General features: G+C 39.9%; 1 protein-coding gene across 4 annotated transcripts in view; it reads right to left on the bottom strand.

The window, feature by feature from the left end:
* The window catches only part of vti1a (vesicle transport through interaction with t-SNAREs 1A), a 124,053-nt gene that overhangs the window by 31,033 nt on the left and 75,182 nt on the right, over positions 1 to 17,838 (bottom strand). For 2 of the 4 annotated variants that reach the window (XM_030163424.1, XM_030163425.1), the window contains 2 exons: positions 16,021 to 16,091; positions 12,903 to 12,975 (listed from right to left, as the gene is read on the bottom strand). In XM_030163424.1, the coding sequence (XP_030019284.1) occupies positions 12,910 to 12,975; positions 16,021 to 16,091 (137 nt within the window). In that variant the 3' untranslated portion in view covers positions 12,903 to 12,909. The remainder of the gene's footprint in view (positions 1 to 12,902; positions 12,976 to 16,020; positions 16,092 to 17,838) is intronic. The other 2 variants (XM_030163422.1, XM_030163421.1) reach the window with 1 other exon arrangement.

The raw sequence follows: 17,838 nt of genomic DNA, 5'->3' as shown, positions 1-17,838 counted from the left end.
TCTTAGAGTCCTACATCATGGTGGTTGTTTTACTTGTATTTGGTATAGTCCACCAAATAGTATAATCTGATTGTCCAAGATGCATTTCAAAAACCAAATGCAAATAGGGTCTCTAAATTTCCTGTCATTGAGAATAATACTGCTGCTGAAGATGTTTAAAATGCTTAGGAAATGACTAAAAAAATTCCACCAGACAGCTTCACAATTCCACCTTCACAAACCAGACATTCAGTATAATCACACATAAATCAAATGTTAACCACGAAACTTCAACAGCCTTAAGCCGCTTATCAAAGTCTATAAACCCTTATCATCCTAAGCCTTCTTTTAGTATTTGTTTATGTGTATTTTTCCTTCTTCTCGACCCGCTGTCCTCTGGCTGTGGTATCCCTCACTATTATACGCTTTGCTAACATGGTGCTTTGCTTCGACTGTACCTCAGTCTCTACCAAACGATGTAATTAAAGATTGGTGAAATGAAACCAGTGTTTAGAAATGGTTTATGTCAAGTCTGTCCTGAAATGCTATACCACAGGGGAACTTTTAGATGGGACGGGTGTGTGTCCATGTCTTGTTAAATAAAATAGAGTCTTGGCCTTACGAGTTAGGCACAAACATCGAACCGACAGAACCCCAGTGTCAGCCAGGTCAAAAGACGAATCAACGACACAATGCAGCGCAGCACTGATGGAAGCAAAACATTTGTTGAATATCAGGCTCCTCGCATGGGTGTGATACTCCATGATGCAGTCAGGTCAGCTGAGGAGAATGAGGGGATTGGCGGGCTCCACAAACAGGCTGGGAAAATGACACTAGGATGCTAGGCCAAGACATCAATGTCCTCACAACTTCCCTGCAACACTAAAGCAATGTTAGCCCTGGCGCCATCTGAATATGGGGTGGGGGTTAAAGTTTACACAATGGCTGACAGGATGTAACCATGTGACCAAGAAAAGACTCCAAAAATAAACAAAAGGTGCCCTATATTTTGAGAGGCAAGAGTTTTCAGGTCTCTAAGTGATGGTTTAGAAAAATATAGAATTTGTATAGATGTTATTTCTGGTGCAAAGAAAAAAGCTGTATATGGTATTTGCAATGTTCTTTGCAATAAGTTCTATATTGTACATCATTTTTCATCTTTTATACCTAAAGCAAATAGAGTGCAACAAGTCAGAGGTGAAAAGTTCACAGTTCCCTGATGACCACAGCACCATATAATTAAAGAAATAATGAGCACAAGTCCAGGTGATATTCACAGTTTTCTGGTTACATTAGTAACATTAATGTGGTAGGCTCATGAATCTGTATTTATTTTTGCCAGTGGCATAGAATATAATTCAACCTGAAAATAACACTCTTTTGAAGTAATGACTTGGTAGGTCAGCAGTTTTCATTTTCACAGCCTTGCAAAAGCTTTGGAGAATACAAGATGAACAACTGAAATTTTTGACTGTGAAGAAAAACTGGATGTTTGTAAATAATAATAAATATTTTATTACTACAGGGATACTTGCAAATTCTAGACAGAAAACAACAAACATTTTAAAAAAGTGGTCAGTTCTGTTAAAACCGTGCTTGTGCTACTGACCATAAAAAGGTGTTGGCTGCTGAATCTTAGAAAATAGGAAAGAAAAAATGTTTCACTGCTTCTTCTGTGTAAGTTTGTTTAAGCTGAGACAGATCACGATGGGATGATGTTGACCCTTGAGGTGCAAACTAAGATTCCTGTCGCCACAGAGACGTGAAGATCGTGGTATGAGCGGGGAAATCTTCCTTCCAGCTGGCAGCTGGCCTGGCCTAGCACCAGGGTGCTCAGCCAACAGTTTCGTTCCTCTGTTAGACCCCCCTCCAACACCTCGTCCTCCACAGACCACTGGATGCCAGTGTGCCTGGCTGGTATGGGCCAAACAAGCCCCAGCCATCGGGCCAAAGGGGCAACAGAGCTGCTGCCAGCTGGGCCAGCACTTCACGGCCGAGCACCACTCTCCAAACAAACAGTGCAGTGGGCCACAAGCCCACAAGGCAACATGGAACCTGTCATTACCGGCCGTGCATGGCTGGTTCACTCCCCAAAAACCAAGCCAGGCCAAGGGCTTGAACGTGTACTGCACTTGACTTTAGCAAATTTCTCAGCCAGTATATTTCATAGGAAAACCACACTTTCAGATTTATGCTAGATGATCAATATCTAAAACTTTACATGTCTATTTACTCTTGAAAATAATTCTCACTGTAACCGTCAATACTTGTTAAAATTGTAAGAACAACCAAATGAAATGCATAAAAGATAAGTTCAAGATGATTCCATATGGGTAAAAAACTTGAGAGTGGAAAGACAACGCCTGCCAAAAAGTCTCTTTGGATTAACTGCATACCGTCTAATTATACAACATCTACAAAACTTCCTATGGCTCCCGGACTAAAAATGAACTCTATGGGCATTGGACCTTAGTAGGGTTTTCTCCACTGATGAAGGATCTACAGGCTTTTGTGGCATAACTCTGCTTTGTCCTTACCACTTTGGCTACAAAAGATGATGGTTTGAGGCATCCATCATGAAAAAGGCCTTTTCAACATCACTAAATACTAATCAGTCAAAGGGAGGACCGTCGGGATCCGATGTCCAACCATTTTTTGACTGGAATGCACAACTGGGATCAAGGCATGTAGGGAGAGACTAAAAAGTAACGAACAACACAAGTTGTGTTAAAATAGTCTCTATCAGTCTATTTGTCAGTAGACACAAGGAAACAGTGTTTTAATAAGTTTACTACCATCATTCAAAAATACATTAAGTGAGTCAGAGCATAATAATATTGAGTCTAATTGCAGTTGTACTGATTTTCTTGACCTTGTGTTTATGTTGAGGCATGTTTAACTTGTTTTATCTAACAAAATTAAGTCAACAAATCTGTTGCAAGAATGAATGACACAGTAACCTTTCTAATGTGATTTTCCTCATAATCCAGAGCTAATCACATGTACTAAATTGATTACAATTATGCGATAAGTATATTTACAGCTCAGTTATTGAGCAGCAAACCTGTCTTTCTCAATAATCTCAGGTATTTTCACAACACTTTTCCTGCAGCTGAAAACTACCAACTTGGATAATTAAAACAGACAGCAGCAAACATTGAGAAAATACTATTAAAAACTTCAGGGTGCTCATTAATTCACAGTGACACTTAAAAATATAAACAAACACACACACACTTTCTGCAGTCTGTGGGCAGATCTCTTTAAATACAGTGCTACAAAGTTGGATGAAGGAGTTAAGGAGTTGGTGATTTTTGTTTAGAAACTTAAATGTCTAACATTAAGATTGGATTGTAAACTGCAACAGTATAAATATAAATGAAGCTTTTAGCCTGAATATAAAAGATGATATGAGTTTGTGAAACAATAAAATACTTCAAGATCTGAAAAACATTTTTATCTTTAGTGCTATTGAGTAATTATTGACTAACACCTTAAAATGAAAAAAAAAAGAAATGTTTACTTTGTGTGGCGTCATATTTTTCTTATAGGTATTCAATAATTAAAAGAAAGATTTTTTGATACAGCAGAATGTATTGTGAGAGACTGGCTCTGGCTCAAATACGATTTTTCAAAGCCCTGTTTTCTAGTGTACTTGTCAAAACTTGTGTTTTGCACTTCACAGCAAGCAACAGCGAACCAAAGTAAGGGATGGGTGGGGTGATGGGGTCTGTCCTTTTTCTTTCTAGCCCTTGGGATGCAGGAAAAAAACAAACAAAAGTAAAATACAACACACACACAAATCTATTTTTATGTTTTGTATAAAAACAGCACTCAAGGTTAGAAGCTGTTGCTTAGAAAAGGGACAAATCTGTTGTTGAAGTACGTTGACGGGAACTCCTCTTGAATCCTGATGCCTACAAATGCTTCGCCTTGCAACCTTTTCACTTCCTTGAAAAAAAATGGTCTTCTTTTTATTGTGTTGCCCATTGTGATGAAGGGGATCTTTTATGCCATCAACAACAGTGCAGCAATGGACTGCCTTTGTTTCATTGCACCATCCTGGGGTCTGATAGAAAGAGATACAGACATACAGAGGCACAGTAAATGATTGATGGGTTCGAAGAAAATATTAAAAAGAAAATAAAAAAAAGAAAACAAGCCAAAATTCAGTATTTGTTAATATTTCAAGCTCTCGCACCCTGTCAAAGAGAGAGATCTAAGGGGCAACAACAATAACAACCAAAAAATACACTTAACCATCTATCATGATGCAAACACGACCTAGACAGTTTAGTTTGATATTGTCTGCAAAATATTTGTTGGGAATAAAAATGTACACAGTAGATACTGTTACCAGCTATAACAAGCTGAATAAATGTAGCTCCAAAACATGCAGGGTTAAGACCAACACTTTGGTGTGTGTGTATGGGTGCTTCTATGAAACTGGGTTCATTTTGGTACCTAGCATTTTGCCAGCTTTTTAGACCCAATAATGAAAGACAAATTTAGACATATCTCCCCCCAGTGATGACCTCAGATAAATGCAAAAAAATATATACTCTTGCTATGAGCCATCCCAAAATTAATGAATTTTTAATACAGCATTTGGGCCAAAAATAGGACCAAAATTGGGAATGGAAAAGCTACCTAGGTGTCAGTGCATTTGATCTGGAAAACACTGCTTGAAATAGTCTTACATAATGCTATAAATAAAGACACTATGTTAAATTTGACGATCCTAGCTTTTTTTCTAACCCAGGCATGTGGGTTTTTCATGAATCGGCAGTCTCATTCCAGGTTACGTGTGTAACCCATCGTGTTCATTTGCATTACATGCGGAACCTGCCCATTTAAACACATAAATCGCAGGTGATTTTGCAACAGCGGTCATTTTTTGTGAAACCCTTAGCCTTGCATAATTAGTTCGATTCCCAAAATGTACCTGTGAGAGAATAAAAAGATATCTGAAAAACGGTAGCGGGTAATTTTTGTCTTTTTTACTGTGATATGTGCAGATTTTTGTACAAAAAAAATAACCTAAAAAAATATAAAAATGAGTTTTATCTGAAAAATTGTTTCTCTTTTATCTCAGTAAATATTTATTTTTTAAAATAGACCCAAAGTGCTTCCACACTTGCTTCATAACATTAGTCTACATCTGGTTTGAATTTTTAGCCCCCATGTCCTACAACTATTATTTGTATCATTAAGTATTGTAGACAGACGTGTGTAGATACATTAGAGCTGACAGAAAGTGGAAGAGGGTATATGCGGTGCAAAGAGTTTGAATAGTTGCCACTTTATCCTGGCAAGCATTGTAGCCCAAGAGCAACTTATCACGGTAGAGGGATCCTATGTCCTGGCATGGTGAAGGATGGAAGACTGCCTCACATGCACAAGTACAGTCTACTGCAAAGATACAGGAAACAAAATAGCCCTTTTTTGCTTGACACAAATACTGGCATCGTGTAATGCGTTGGCATTCCACATTCTTCCAGGCAGCTGTTGCATAGTATGCCCAGAAGTATGCACAATGGCTTGCTGGGAGGGAACAACAGTCAGTGAAGAGACAATATGATAGGTTCTAATTGCTTCAAAATGTCCTGAAGAAGGCCCCCTATTATCTATTTAAATCGGCTGATAATGGGAGACTAGGAGAAGGAGGAGGAGATGGAGAAGAGGGAGGAGGACCAGTAGGAGTAGAAGGGGGGGGCGACCTAGGCAGAGGGAGAAAGCTATCCTCTTCGCTGCTGTCGCCTCATTATTTTCCGTCTTGACGGACGCCCGCGCTCAACCCCTGGATGAATGGCCCTGTGCTGAATAAGTTATCGCCAGACACACAAAGGGAAGAGTGCGCTCCACAAACAACATAGCAGTACTGCAAAGCATGAATCTCTTTTTCCTCTCCCTCTCTCAGTCTTTTCTCCCACCTCAGTCCCCCCCACCCTTCCCCTGCTCCCTCTAGACGAAAGGCAAGCCCTGCCACAGACTGAGATCTCACCTGTAATTTCTACAGAAGCTCACAGTAGGTGGGGGAAAAAACTTAACGGATATAATAAAATGAAAGGGAGGAAGGATACAGGAGTCTGTGTTTGCTGGAAAGATATATACCTTCTTTCCTCCATTTTGTTTCATCTGTCCTTTTTGTTTATGCAGCTCCACAGTAAAGACAGGGACCTCCTTTGGACAGCATCTGAAGATGTTTGAGAGGAGTTTTTTTGTTCTTTAAGACAAGCTCCTCAGCATGATCACTGAAAATGGTTTCATCTGATGTTTATTTGCTTCTTTTTCTGTTGTTTGGACTGCTGGAGCTTGGCATATCAAATGAGAATAACCTCTATACAATGCTCCTTTGGGTGTGTGTGTGTGTGTGTGTGTGTGTGTGTGTGTGTATGAGAGGGGGTCCCTATGGCTGCTATACAGGAACTATAGCGGCAACACGAAACAGCCCATTTCCAAACTCCCATGGCTACTCTTAGCCGCCAATCGCTCTTCCTTGCTGTCACTCAAAAGTAGCAGTGGAACTTTTGGACAGGAGAGTCTCTTTCCCCTCTGACGGGAAAATCAGAGGGTGCCGTGGCCCGACAGGCGCTCGACGGCAGATCAAACAGGGCGGGTACCCTTGGAGTGACACCTGGAGCCACTTCAAGGGATGAGAGCGCCACTGATCTCCAGTCATCTCGTCAGAACGACAGTCTGTCAGGGTTAAAGGAGGCGAAAAAAGAAGCTCTATCACCTAGGATAGTACGAGAGAGGTTGAACACAGCATCACCTCAATGTCATGACTGGTTGACCCCGGAGCATTTGGAGAAGTGATGGTGTACACTGACTTTTGTCAGAATTCACAAGTTCAGCATTTATGCCCAATTCAGGAAAAGACAAAATCATAGTACTTCATAGTGCTTATGGGGCACTTTAGAATGAATGCACTTATTACTTCTTGTACTTTAATTTTAAATGCCCTGAACTTTAAACTTTGTAAGAAAGCATTCCCTATATATCAATCTTCAGAGCAATGTAACTTTCCCAACCTGTGACATTTTTTACATGAATCTAGTTTTAAAAAAATCTATATCTAAAATTATTACAATTCAACAACATCTTGACCTATCAGAAACAAAACCTCACTATGAGCCAGATAACAGAGTGAGGGAGATATGTAGGGAGAGAAAAGGGGGCTTTGGCAGCCAGTTAAGCGAGTCAATCCTCACCAGACAAATGCATCCCTTATATAAAACAACAACACGTCTTTGCCCTTGTCAACAACCCCTTCCTCTACAGCCCAGGCTTGTGTGTGTATCTTTTTCTTTCTGGAAAAAAAAAAAAAGCGTCCCATCAGCACTCTCTAATGGGCGAGGTGGTGGAAGAGAGAAAAAGACAGAGATAAAGCAGAAGGGAGAGAGAGAGGAGAAGAGAGAGAGAGAGAAAGAGAGAGAGAGAGAGAGAGAGAGAGAAAGAGAGAGAGAGAGGTGGCGGTGCTGCTTGTTTGGCTCAGGAGCAGCGAGTAATGAGGCTGAGGCGCACCCTGTCATTGTCCCAGCAGCAGCCTGTAGCCACAGACACACACTCACAGAGGAACATTAAAAACTATCTCCCATCTCCCAACAGAGGGAAAAAGTGCAGATTTTAAAGACACTGACATTTTAAACCAAAAAAAAGTTTGATGAAAATACACACTTATGCAATATCAAAATTTACAAACACATACTGTCCTCTGTTATTTAGCACAATCAGTTAGAGTTTTATATGTTAAAAAAAAAAAAAGCATCTGCGGTCAAATACTACCCTACACCAGTGGTGGAATATAAACAAGGGCAATTACTTCAGTACTCTACTTAAGAACAAACTTAACTTTACATACTGTATTTTCATTTCACTACATTTCTGAATCATATATTGTACTTTTTAAACTTTTGTTCATTTTACTTTGCAGATTTGTAAAACTTATGAAAAATTAGCTACCCTACGATATGGTTAAGCACAACACTACAGTAATTAGAAGGAGCTCATGCATTGCCAGGTCCAACATTACAGATAAGCACACTATAATCCAATAAGATACAGTGTATTATAATGAAACAGGCAAGCAAGCAAAAGGTCTGGGTACTCCCTCATCGTGCCATCACAACCATTGTGACTCCACTGACACATGAACTATAATCTTGCCTAACGTACCTCTGTCTACTAAACTTAAGGCGATGACATTAAGAACCACCACTATTAATACCATAAACCTACCAACAATAGATTGACATGGTATCTTTTATCTGCTGAACATTACCATGTAGCGTGTGCACACAGACACACAGAGTGCACTTGGCAGCTGCCTTCATCTTGATACTCTATGTACTGTATCATGTTTAGTTAGAGGTTGCAGAGGGGCAGAAATGATGCATGCTTTGGCACTTTGCTTCTTTGTCAGAATAAAAACAGACTGGACATAAAAAGAACAGAATGCTTCCCTGGAGAAGTCAGAAAAGGCCAGGGATAGGACTGACCCAGAGGGATGCAGTAGTGGGGGGGGGTGGGGGGAGGGCAGCGGTGAGGGTTGAGTGGGGCAGTAATGATGCCAGGCTGAACAAATTGCAAAGCAAAGGGAATGTGTTTAAACGTAGTACATGGAATTACCGTGGCAGCAACATGGAGAGGAGATCAGAGAGAGTGGGATCCACTGGGAGTGATCTGCCACTCTCGGGACAGAAAACATGAAGCTTAGCTATGGCTACTGTGATGAGTTCAGCTGTAATACAAAATAAAATAGAATGTAAAATAGGGCAAATATGTCTCGCGCTATGGCACGGAAATGCTGAATACCCTAATATTCTGGTAATGCATAGACTCGGCAGGAATATGAATATGAACTACAGGAAACATGTGTCACACAGCAGGTGTATAGGTAACATAGATACAAAAAGGTTGTGGCATGTTTCGCTGGACTAACTCTGTTGATCCCCCCTCCAATATCATGGATTCTTTCCCCTGTCTTTCTAACCGAAAAATAGGGCAGCACAAATAAATAAAACCCTGCCTAAGGAGAAAAAAAAAAACAGATGAGCTATAAAGTATCTTCTCTTTTAGCTTCAATTAAAAAAAAAAATCTAATATTTTTGTTCAACTTCATAAAAAGACTTCAAGAGGGCCCCAAGACTCCAATTCCACCATAGCTCACTGGTAACATTGAATGGCATTAATTATGTGACCTACATATCCCAGTGGTTAATATTCCAGATAGAGATCATGATAGAGAGAGTACTGTATATCCCCGCTATAATTATACTGAACTTACTTACATGTAACTATTATGTAAAATCACAGAAACTAACTCGGCCACATATTAACATAGCTTGTCAGGACACATCTTAGTAAGAGTGTTGCAGTGTTGTGGGGTAATGCATCATCTTCACTCCGGCTCATGGGCTGATCTCTTAATCAGTGTCCAGAGTGTGTATGAGTCCTCTTCTGAAGACCGAGCCTCTGTCCATCCCGCCTGCCCGTCACTACTCCCAGTCCCAGCCATGAATATGGAGCTGTTCTGTGGCTGGGAGCTTGCTTATGTTTTCTGTCTGATATCTAGGCCCCATTCCCATTTCAAAGGGAGGTCCACCCGGGGCCTTGACTTTTTGATCTGCCTGGCGACTGAGTCGACCACCTGCATGTGGGATCAGCTGCCAGCGAGAGCAGACAACCCCTCTGCTTCAAAATATACATCCTCCCCCTTCGTCCTCCCTGCTTCATTGCCCTTCACTGTGCCCCCTCCTTCCATGAAGCCGCTCGGAGCCCCAGTGGTCCTAACTGGGTCTGGAGCTGCATCCCATTCCCAACTGTTCTGACTGTGGTGGGTGAGATGCTAGAGATGTTCAGTGCAGCAAAGAGGGAAGCTTGTGCTACAGTTACAGGGCCAGTTTGTATTTAGGAAAAGCGACCGTGTCAGTGTGTCACAGGAGCAACATGGGTCTTATTAAAAATGTTTGTGACCTCTTGGATGAGGATTACTGGCTCTCACTATGACAACTCTATTTAGGAAGTAATCATTTCAGACATATCAAAAACATCATAGACAAAGTAATAAGTATAAACTAGCTCCTCAGAATAAAGAATGCAATCAGGCACTTACAGCAACAACAAATCAAACATTCATAAATATATCAGGACACCCTTTATGCCTCATTGGGATCACTGTAGCTGTCATGGTATAATTAAAACCCGCAGGATTTCAGACGATTGAATTAAAAATTAACTAACACTGGATGCCCTCGATGCCCTACTCTAGACCACTGACATGCACCCAGCAAACGGATGGTGTCGACACAAGATGGAGGCTAGTTTGTGAGGCTAGTTATTAACACAGGATCCTTTCTGTTAAGAGCCCCCGTGAACAGTTTCCCTTTACTAATTACCCTCACTGGCAGTGATGAGCTTCACAGTCAGAAATTTGTAAAGATAAATTTTCAAAACAAAGCAACAGCTATTTTAGGTGTGTCTTTTCCTGAATGTTTCCTACAATAGGTGATACTCACACAGTCTTTATGTTAATTGGCTTTCTTGAACCATGACAGCAAGCTTAATGAGTGTCTAATTGTTTCTCAGCTGGGTTGATATCCGCCAGACCATAATGTCACTTCTTGAAGAGGTGCGAGTTTAAAAGCAACCAAGCCGGTAATGAAAAAAGGCCACCATTTATCCCCCTAGTTCATGACGAATCCTTCAAACCCTCAGACAGAATTGAAGTTAACTTGGTTAGACTCGAACCATAAAGGAAAACGGGCTGAGTGGAAAATCACCTCAAATTTGTTGCAGTTCTTGTGTATCTGTATGTATCTTCTCCCTGTTACAGTTTGATAATATGTTCTGTTTTATCGATTTAAAAAAACTATCTCAGATTAACATTTAGTCAATTCTGAAGCTTGCTTAAACCCAAAAATTCACTTTGAGAGAATTTAAGCAAAATATACACATGTATAGGTAAAGAAATGTATGTCTTACAACATTTACACATCAAAGTGTTACCTCATGTGCTCATGTTAACATAAAGCAAACATAACGTAAAGCAATGCATTGGTTCTACAGCTGTGACAAATGGAGAATGACAAAGCCCCCACTCACAAATTTTCACAATAGTGTAAAGACTATTACTCAAAATACACAATTAATCAAAAGGCAGAAAACCGAGGAAGCATGTAATGAAATGAATAGTGAAATGAAGAAGAATTGCCTAAAAGGGGGTTGGGGTGAGATATCATTGAACCATCCTAAACTTACTTTGGGCTCTCAGTTGTCTATGTCTGATAGTAAATGACTTCAGATTTGACACTTCCAGCCCACAACCTTACAACAAAACACACTTTGTTTTATTCAAACAGTGAAGCGACGAGAAGAAGAAGGAGAAAAAAAATGAGGCTGGGGGTGTCGTAGCGCTCCCATCAAGCAGAAAGGCGGGCGGTAGTCAAAGAGGCTCGCTGCCGGGCCCCACTTTGGAAAGCCCTCATAAATCCTGATTTGAGCATGGCGCTAACCAGAGGAGGTAAGGCACGTCAAGAGAGGGGGCTGCAGAGTGGGAGGGAGTGGCAGCTTGCCTCTTAAAATGCTACGTCTGATTAAGTCTTCCCATTAGGTGACAGCTGAACTTTAACATTAATATGATAATATTGAAATAAGTGTGTTATTTACTCCGGCACCAGAGGGGGTGGAGGGAAGGAGGAGGGAATGATGAATGATTTCTGGACAGCTTTGGATGACATGCCAGGCCATAATCAGACTTGACAAAATGGAGACATATGCAGAAATATTGGTTACAGTCGGCGTCACAGCCCCTTCTCAGGCCTTCCCTCTCTAGTAACTGCTGGCCGCCCTGTGAGCCGCCCTCCAAATTGTCTACAGGCACTGAAGCATCTATTTCAATTGGCACTTCCTTCCTGGCCCCAGGATTTTACATTTAGTCTGTGTCATTTACATATTACTCTTAATCAAAATCCACAGTGGGCGACAAGGAGAAAAAAAAAAAGACAAGAAAGAGGGAGTGAGAAACAAAACCGTGGCGTCACGGTTCAGGGGTAGGCACGCAGGGACTTTATGAAATGGAGATGTGACAAGACATTACAGTGTGTGTGTATACGGCCGCTTGTGCGTTTGTGTGTGTTAGAAGGCAGTTGAATAAGATAATGCGGGTACTATTGAAATATTTGCGTTTGAATGGTTGTGTTTGTGGGGGCTTCCTTGTGCATGAACCCGCAAGCGAAGAAGACAAAGACTGCAAGTTGGATATGTGGTGTAAGTGCAGTTTGTGAAAAAATAAAGACAAAAGAAAAAAGAAAATGGAGACATATAATGTATGCTTGTATTTTCTAGCATGTTTTTACAAAATACCATACTGGTTAGCCACATACAGCACTTCTATGTTTACTACACTACAATAACTACACTTAATGGGACAGAAATGTCAAATTAATTAATGCTCAACATAGAACTGATTACTCAAGTTAGTTAAAATGCAATGCAAAAGTATATTCAGATCAATGCTTAACAGAGTGTGTATTTGATAAATTCCAATCAAGCACAATTTCTGTTAACTGGAAAAACAGTGTGACTTAAAAATAATATATGAAAGATGATAGATATATGAATTATTTACAGGTAATACTTTATACTGTCTTTGAAATACAGATGTTTTATATTAATTTATTCCTTTAATTATTTGTTTACCATTTTTACATGTTCATTTTTTGCCATTTATCTATCTGTCCTCAAATTTTCATAATAATGACAATAAACATACAGACAGTTTTTGAGACTGGCTATAAATGGAACATGAATACTACATAAACATTGTTCACTGATGAATTAAATGAAGATGGCTTTGCACATGCTCAAAAGCACATTTAAAGTGTGATAAACACACAGAGGTCCAGAAAGAGGGTCCCTACCTGCCTCTTACCTTCTCAGCATGCCGGTAAGGATGCGAGAGCTCTTTCCAAGGTTGGCATCTGTTTCTCTCAGCTGAAAGGTCAGAGATAATAAGACAGGTTGAAGTTCTCATTCGGACCTGACTCTCAAGGTCATTACGTCCACAAACAAACACAAAAACATCAGCTCGGCTTCTTACTACATAATGCATTTTTGCTCAAACATGTCATCAAGAATTTTCTGGTCAAACAATAAAAACTGACGATATATAACACATCTCATAAAGGAAACAGTCAGCCGGATTCATCACATTAAGAAAGGTTACTAAAGCATTTGTTTTACAATGTTATCTGGACAGAGAAAAAAAACAAACTTTGAACCAGAAATAAACAACAATTCCATTGTCCACATAGACTCAATTTTTCCTGTAAAATAAACATTAGAATGTTGTAGGCGAACAGGGTGAAAAGGGCCCTTTACATTTCACGTACATAACAAGCTCAGGGAGTCCTTGAAAGCACACTTGAAATAAGGATCATGGCCATTCAAAGCTAATACCTTGGATATTTTCTTTTTCTTGCTCCATCTTCTCCCTCTTCTTTCTCTCTGCCTTTGTGAGTGTAAAAAAAAATTATGCTGACACTGCACTGAGCGAGCTGCCACTAACATCTACCTGTAGTCGCATTTCTGGTGGATGATGGGGGAGTTTGGGGGATGAGTCTTTGCAGAAAGTTTCTCTCTAGAGTCAGCAAGGAGTCATTTATCTTCATCACTCTGAGATAATAACTGCTTTCCTAATAAAGTCACTCTCACTCAGTGCTTTTTCATTAGAGTATTATTCTATTTTTAATCCCGTGCTTTCACATCTTTTTTCCATCCTCTCTCTTTTCTACAATAGTTAGACGATCTCTTTTTTGCTGTTTGTTCTGGCTCATTGTGCAATCATCACTCTTGCCTGAATTTCACCCTCTCTTCCCAACCCCTCCTTTGCTGCTGCTTTTTTCCTCTCCCTTCCATCCTTCCTTCCTTCCCTCTGGCAGCTAGAGTTGGTGTGATGCATGTTGCCAAAGCCAAGGATACATGTGTACAGGGTAGGAGGTGGGGGACCTAGGGTTTAGGCCCTCTGGCAAAGACAACAAGTCCTGCAGTTGCCTGATGTCTGCTTCTACCCACAGATCTGTCCCCTAGATACTTCACACTTTCTCCCAAAATACATCTCTCTGAATCATTCCTTCTTTCCATTCGTCTCTTGCTCCAGCCTCTCACTAAATCTCGTGTTTTCCTCCGTAACCTAAAATGGAAAATGATTGAAATTTAAGAGTAAGTGAGTGTATGATCAGGACCTAATAACTGTGGGCCTTCATGTGCACAAAAGGAAATAAAGGGGTTTATTTTTTCTAGATTTCATATGTATAGAACAAAACCAAGAAAGAGACCCTCTTGAACAGAACGGGTCACTCCGTAAATCTATAATCTGTATTACTGTTAAACATTGCAACTTCTGTGATTAATATTTAATTTTAGTACAGAAGAAAATGAAGTATGGTTTGACAATTTAAGGGTAAAAACTACTAAAACTGGCAACAATACATCCATAGCTGTCATTTATTAGTGATTCTGACAATAAATAAATTGATTGGTCATTACAAAGTCAAAATTCTTATTCCTTTTGCAATTATTTAATATTTTATGATTTCTTTCCTCCTTCTGTATCAGTAACCCGAATAGCTCTGGGTTGTGGACCAAACTTGGAATTTGAAGACCCCATATTGAGGTTTGTGATTTTGGTATTTTGAATAATTTTCGGAAATTTTACAGACCTAACAACTAATCTCTTAACTGAGGAAATGATTTTCAGACTAATCGGCAATACAATCTGGTTGTTTGTTCTGGTGGGTTACTTATTAATTATAAATGTTAAGTGAAATTGCCCCCTAAAATCATACATTCACACTGTGCAGTTCACAGGTTCAAAGGTTCAGAGTTGAGAGCATACAGCTTTGACCCTGTGTTGAAACTCCATTGACATTGACATCCATCTGTAACATAAGGGCAAAACAAAAGTCCACACCTCCTGCTGACTACAGGGGTTTGTTTGTGTGTGTGTTTACTGCTGTGGGCGTTTATGTGTATGTACATTCACATACTGCTGTTCAAAGCAAAATCAAAACTATACCTCTTTCACCTTCTGTCTCTTAAATGCAAAAGACTTAACTGATAACCAGCCCTTCTGTCCTGTGTTTTACATCTTGGCTTTTTCTTACTTTACTTCAGCTGCACAAACTGCCTTTCAAGCCCTCTGAGTGTGTGTTGGGTGGGGTGAGGTGGGGGTGTCAGCAAAGAAGACTCATGGGAAGAACGGAGAGAGAGAAAGCGAAAGAAAGAGAGATCAGGTACTCTCAGTAGACACTGTGGACCGTTTTGAAAGGAGATGTTTGATTTCCTTTGAAATAGTCTGTGCGAGGCCCACTGCCATGTTGTGATCTTTAAGCATTCTGCGTTGAAGGGGCCGTCAGGGCTGGACCCCCTTCCTGTGTTTGGTCTTTTCTGTCTCCTGCCTACCTGTCTGTTTGGCTGGCTGGATATAAGGAGGGGCAGTGTTAAGTATTTTGGGGTGGGGTGGAGTGGGGGTTGGGAGGGGGGAAGCAGTGGTGCCCTCCGAGGGAAAAGTGGGAAGGAGAGAGGGAAACTAGAGAAGAGTGCTGAGAAGAAAAGGAGGGTATGTGAGGAAGGATGGCAACTGGCAAAGTTAACTCTGTTCTGGTAAGAGGCCGAAAACAGGGAAAACAGAAAGGTGGATGTGTACCGCAGAGATGTAGCTGCAAGTAAGATGATTTCACAACAAAAACATTCATACGAAAATCAATTACATAACTGCATAAATTACCGAGTTAAAAAAATAATAATAAACACTGCTGACACAGACCTGTCAGTGTGCGTACAAGTGTAAGCATGCCCAAGACTAGGATTCTGTGTGTTATGTTTGGGTGTAAAAACCTCGCATTATGTGTTTACTTGGCAAAGCATGCAGAAAGCCGTAAATGCTGTCAGTGCTGCAAACAAATTTTCCTTTTTAGTCTCTCAAATACTTGTTGGAAGATATACATAGATATGGGTAGGTGGTATGTGTGTACTCACCCTTTCTCTGGCTCTCTGGATCTTCTCACGGTCGCTGTGCAGGTTGGCGAGAATCTCCTGACCCACTTGTTCTGCAAGTAAAGCAGATGTAGTGTGAGGATGTATATGCAACATTTTTCGAATTTAGAATAACTTTTTTTTGGTCTTTCAGTCTCCTTTAAGCTAAACCTCAACAGCATGACTAGGAGAGGGAGTCACACATTACAGTACATTTCCCACAATAAAACACACACACAAACACACACTGCAAATTCCATGTCCACATCTGCCATCATTTCATGAAGCAGTGACTCTGGAGAAATGAGCACCTGCATGTTATTTTTATTTTATTAAATTCTTTAAATAGGTGCGTTCCTGTTAGGGGTGTGTATTGGCAAGAATCTGGCGATACAATACAAATCACAATACTAGAATCACGATACGATATATCATGGTACTGTTAAAAAGGCTACTTTTTTTATTGGTTTTAGATTTTTTTTAAAGACTTTTTCCTGGAAGAATTGAATTACACCAGAAATATGCACAAATACTAAGCACAATTTCATTTGACCAGAACAGGATCTAATACTATATCGCAAAATCTTCCTCTGTTTAAATTTAAATCATATTTTACATACATTACAATTTAAGATCCTGCTCAAATGTTCCTATTCTATTAGTTCATAACTAACATCATAACACCATTTTTGTGCAATTCCAACAAAGGAACTAACATCTGCCTCTCTCAGACAGTAAAAAGTGCTTTTAGGATGCTTCAAATAACCATTATTTAATAAAACAATGTTAAAGAATAATAAAAAAAGATATAAACAATAAAGAAAAACAAAAAACAAAAATTAACCTCTGCCATATCTGCATTTGAATAAATACTTAAAAATACTGATACAGTACTTTTTAATATTGGTACAATGTTGTGAAATTAAATATCGCAATAGATTGCAGAAAGGATATTTTCTAACACCCTAGTTCCTGTGTATTAGAAGTAATGTTATTCACTCCTATATCAACATTTTGTCCCATCTCTAATCATGACTAAAGTGAAAGGAATATATTGTCTCCATTAGATTCATTGTACTGTTAAGTGCACACACTCCGTTTACAGTTCATGTACTGTACAGTCAACACTTACGACACCTTCTAGAGGGAGATGAGGAGAATAGACACTTTCATATTGAAACGTTGTGAAGTATTTCATAAACCTTCTTAAAATTCTGAAGTAAATAGACATGAAGTTCTAAGCAACAATACCCAGCATCCAGCCTGCCTGTGGGGTCCATTCAGCCAATGCAATATTCATTAAAACACTCTTTTTTTTTTTTAAATGCCTCTCGTCAGTTGTCGATGTAAACACATTAACACACAGTTATAAAACATCCTCACCAAGGCACCTGACAAACTTGTCACTGGTCACTGTCAATTTCCTGTCCCTTGGGTTAGGGATGAGGGAAAAAAAAAAAGAAAAAGAAAAACCAAATAAATTGCCCCCCACCCCTCACCAAAAACCCACTACTGTCATCAATGTAACCATACTGCTACTGCATTAGCGTTTAAAAATGAGGGAGGCAGGGGATGAATCAGGGAAAAAAAAGGAAAAGAAGTGAAGAATCTTTGCATGGATCAAAGACAGGCTTTCAAGCGCACCAAACAAATCCGAAATAAACAACGCAGTTGCTGACTGTATTACACTACACAGGTGCCGCACACCAAAGGGCCCACGTGCTGAGCGTCTGTTTGGGGGGGAGCGGTGGGCTACATCTGGCAGCTAAACAAGAGAGAAGAGGGAAATAGAGAAAAAGATAGAGAGAAAGGGGATCAGGG

The sequence above is a fragment of the Sphaeramia orbicularis genome, chromosome 19 (assembly GCF_902148855.1).
Source record: "Sphaeramia orbicularis chromosome 19, fSphaOr1.1, whole genome shotgun sequence".
Classification (NCBI taxonomy): Eukaryota; Metazoa; Chordata; class Actinopteri; order Kurtiformes; family Apogonidae; genus Sphaeramia; species Sphaeramia orbicularis.
The sequence above is the reverse complement of the archived record's forward strand: the minus strand, read 5'-3'. Positions and strand labels throughout refer to the sequence as shown.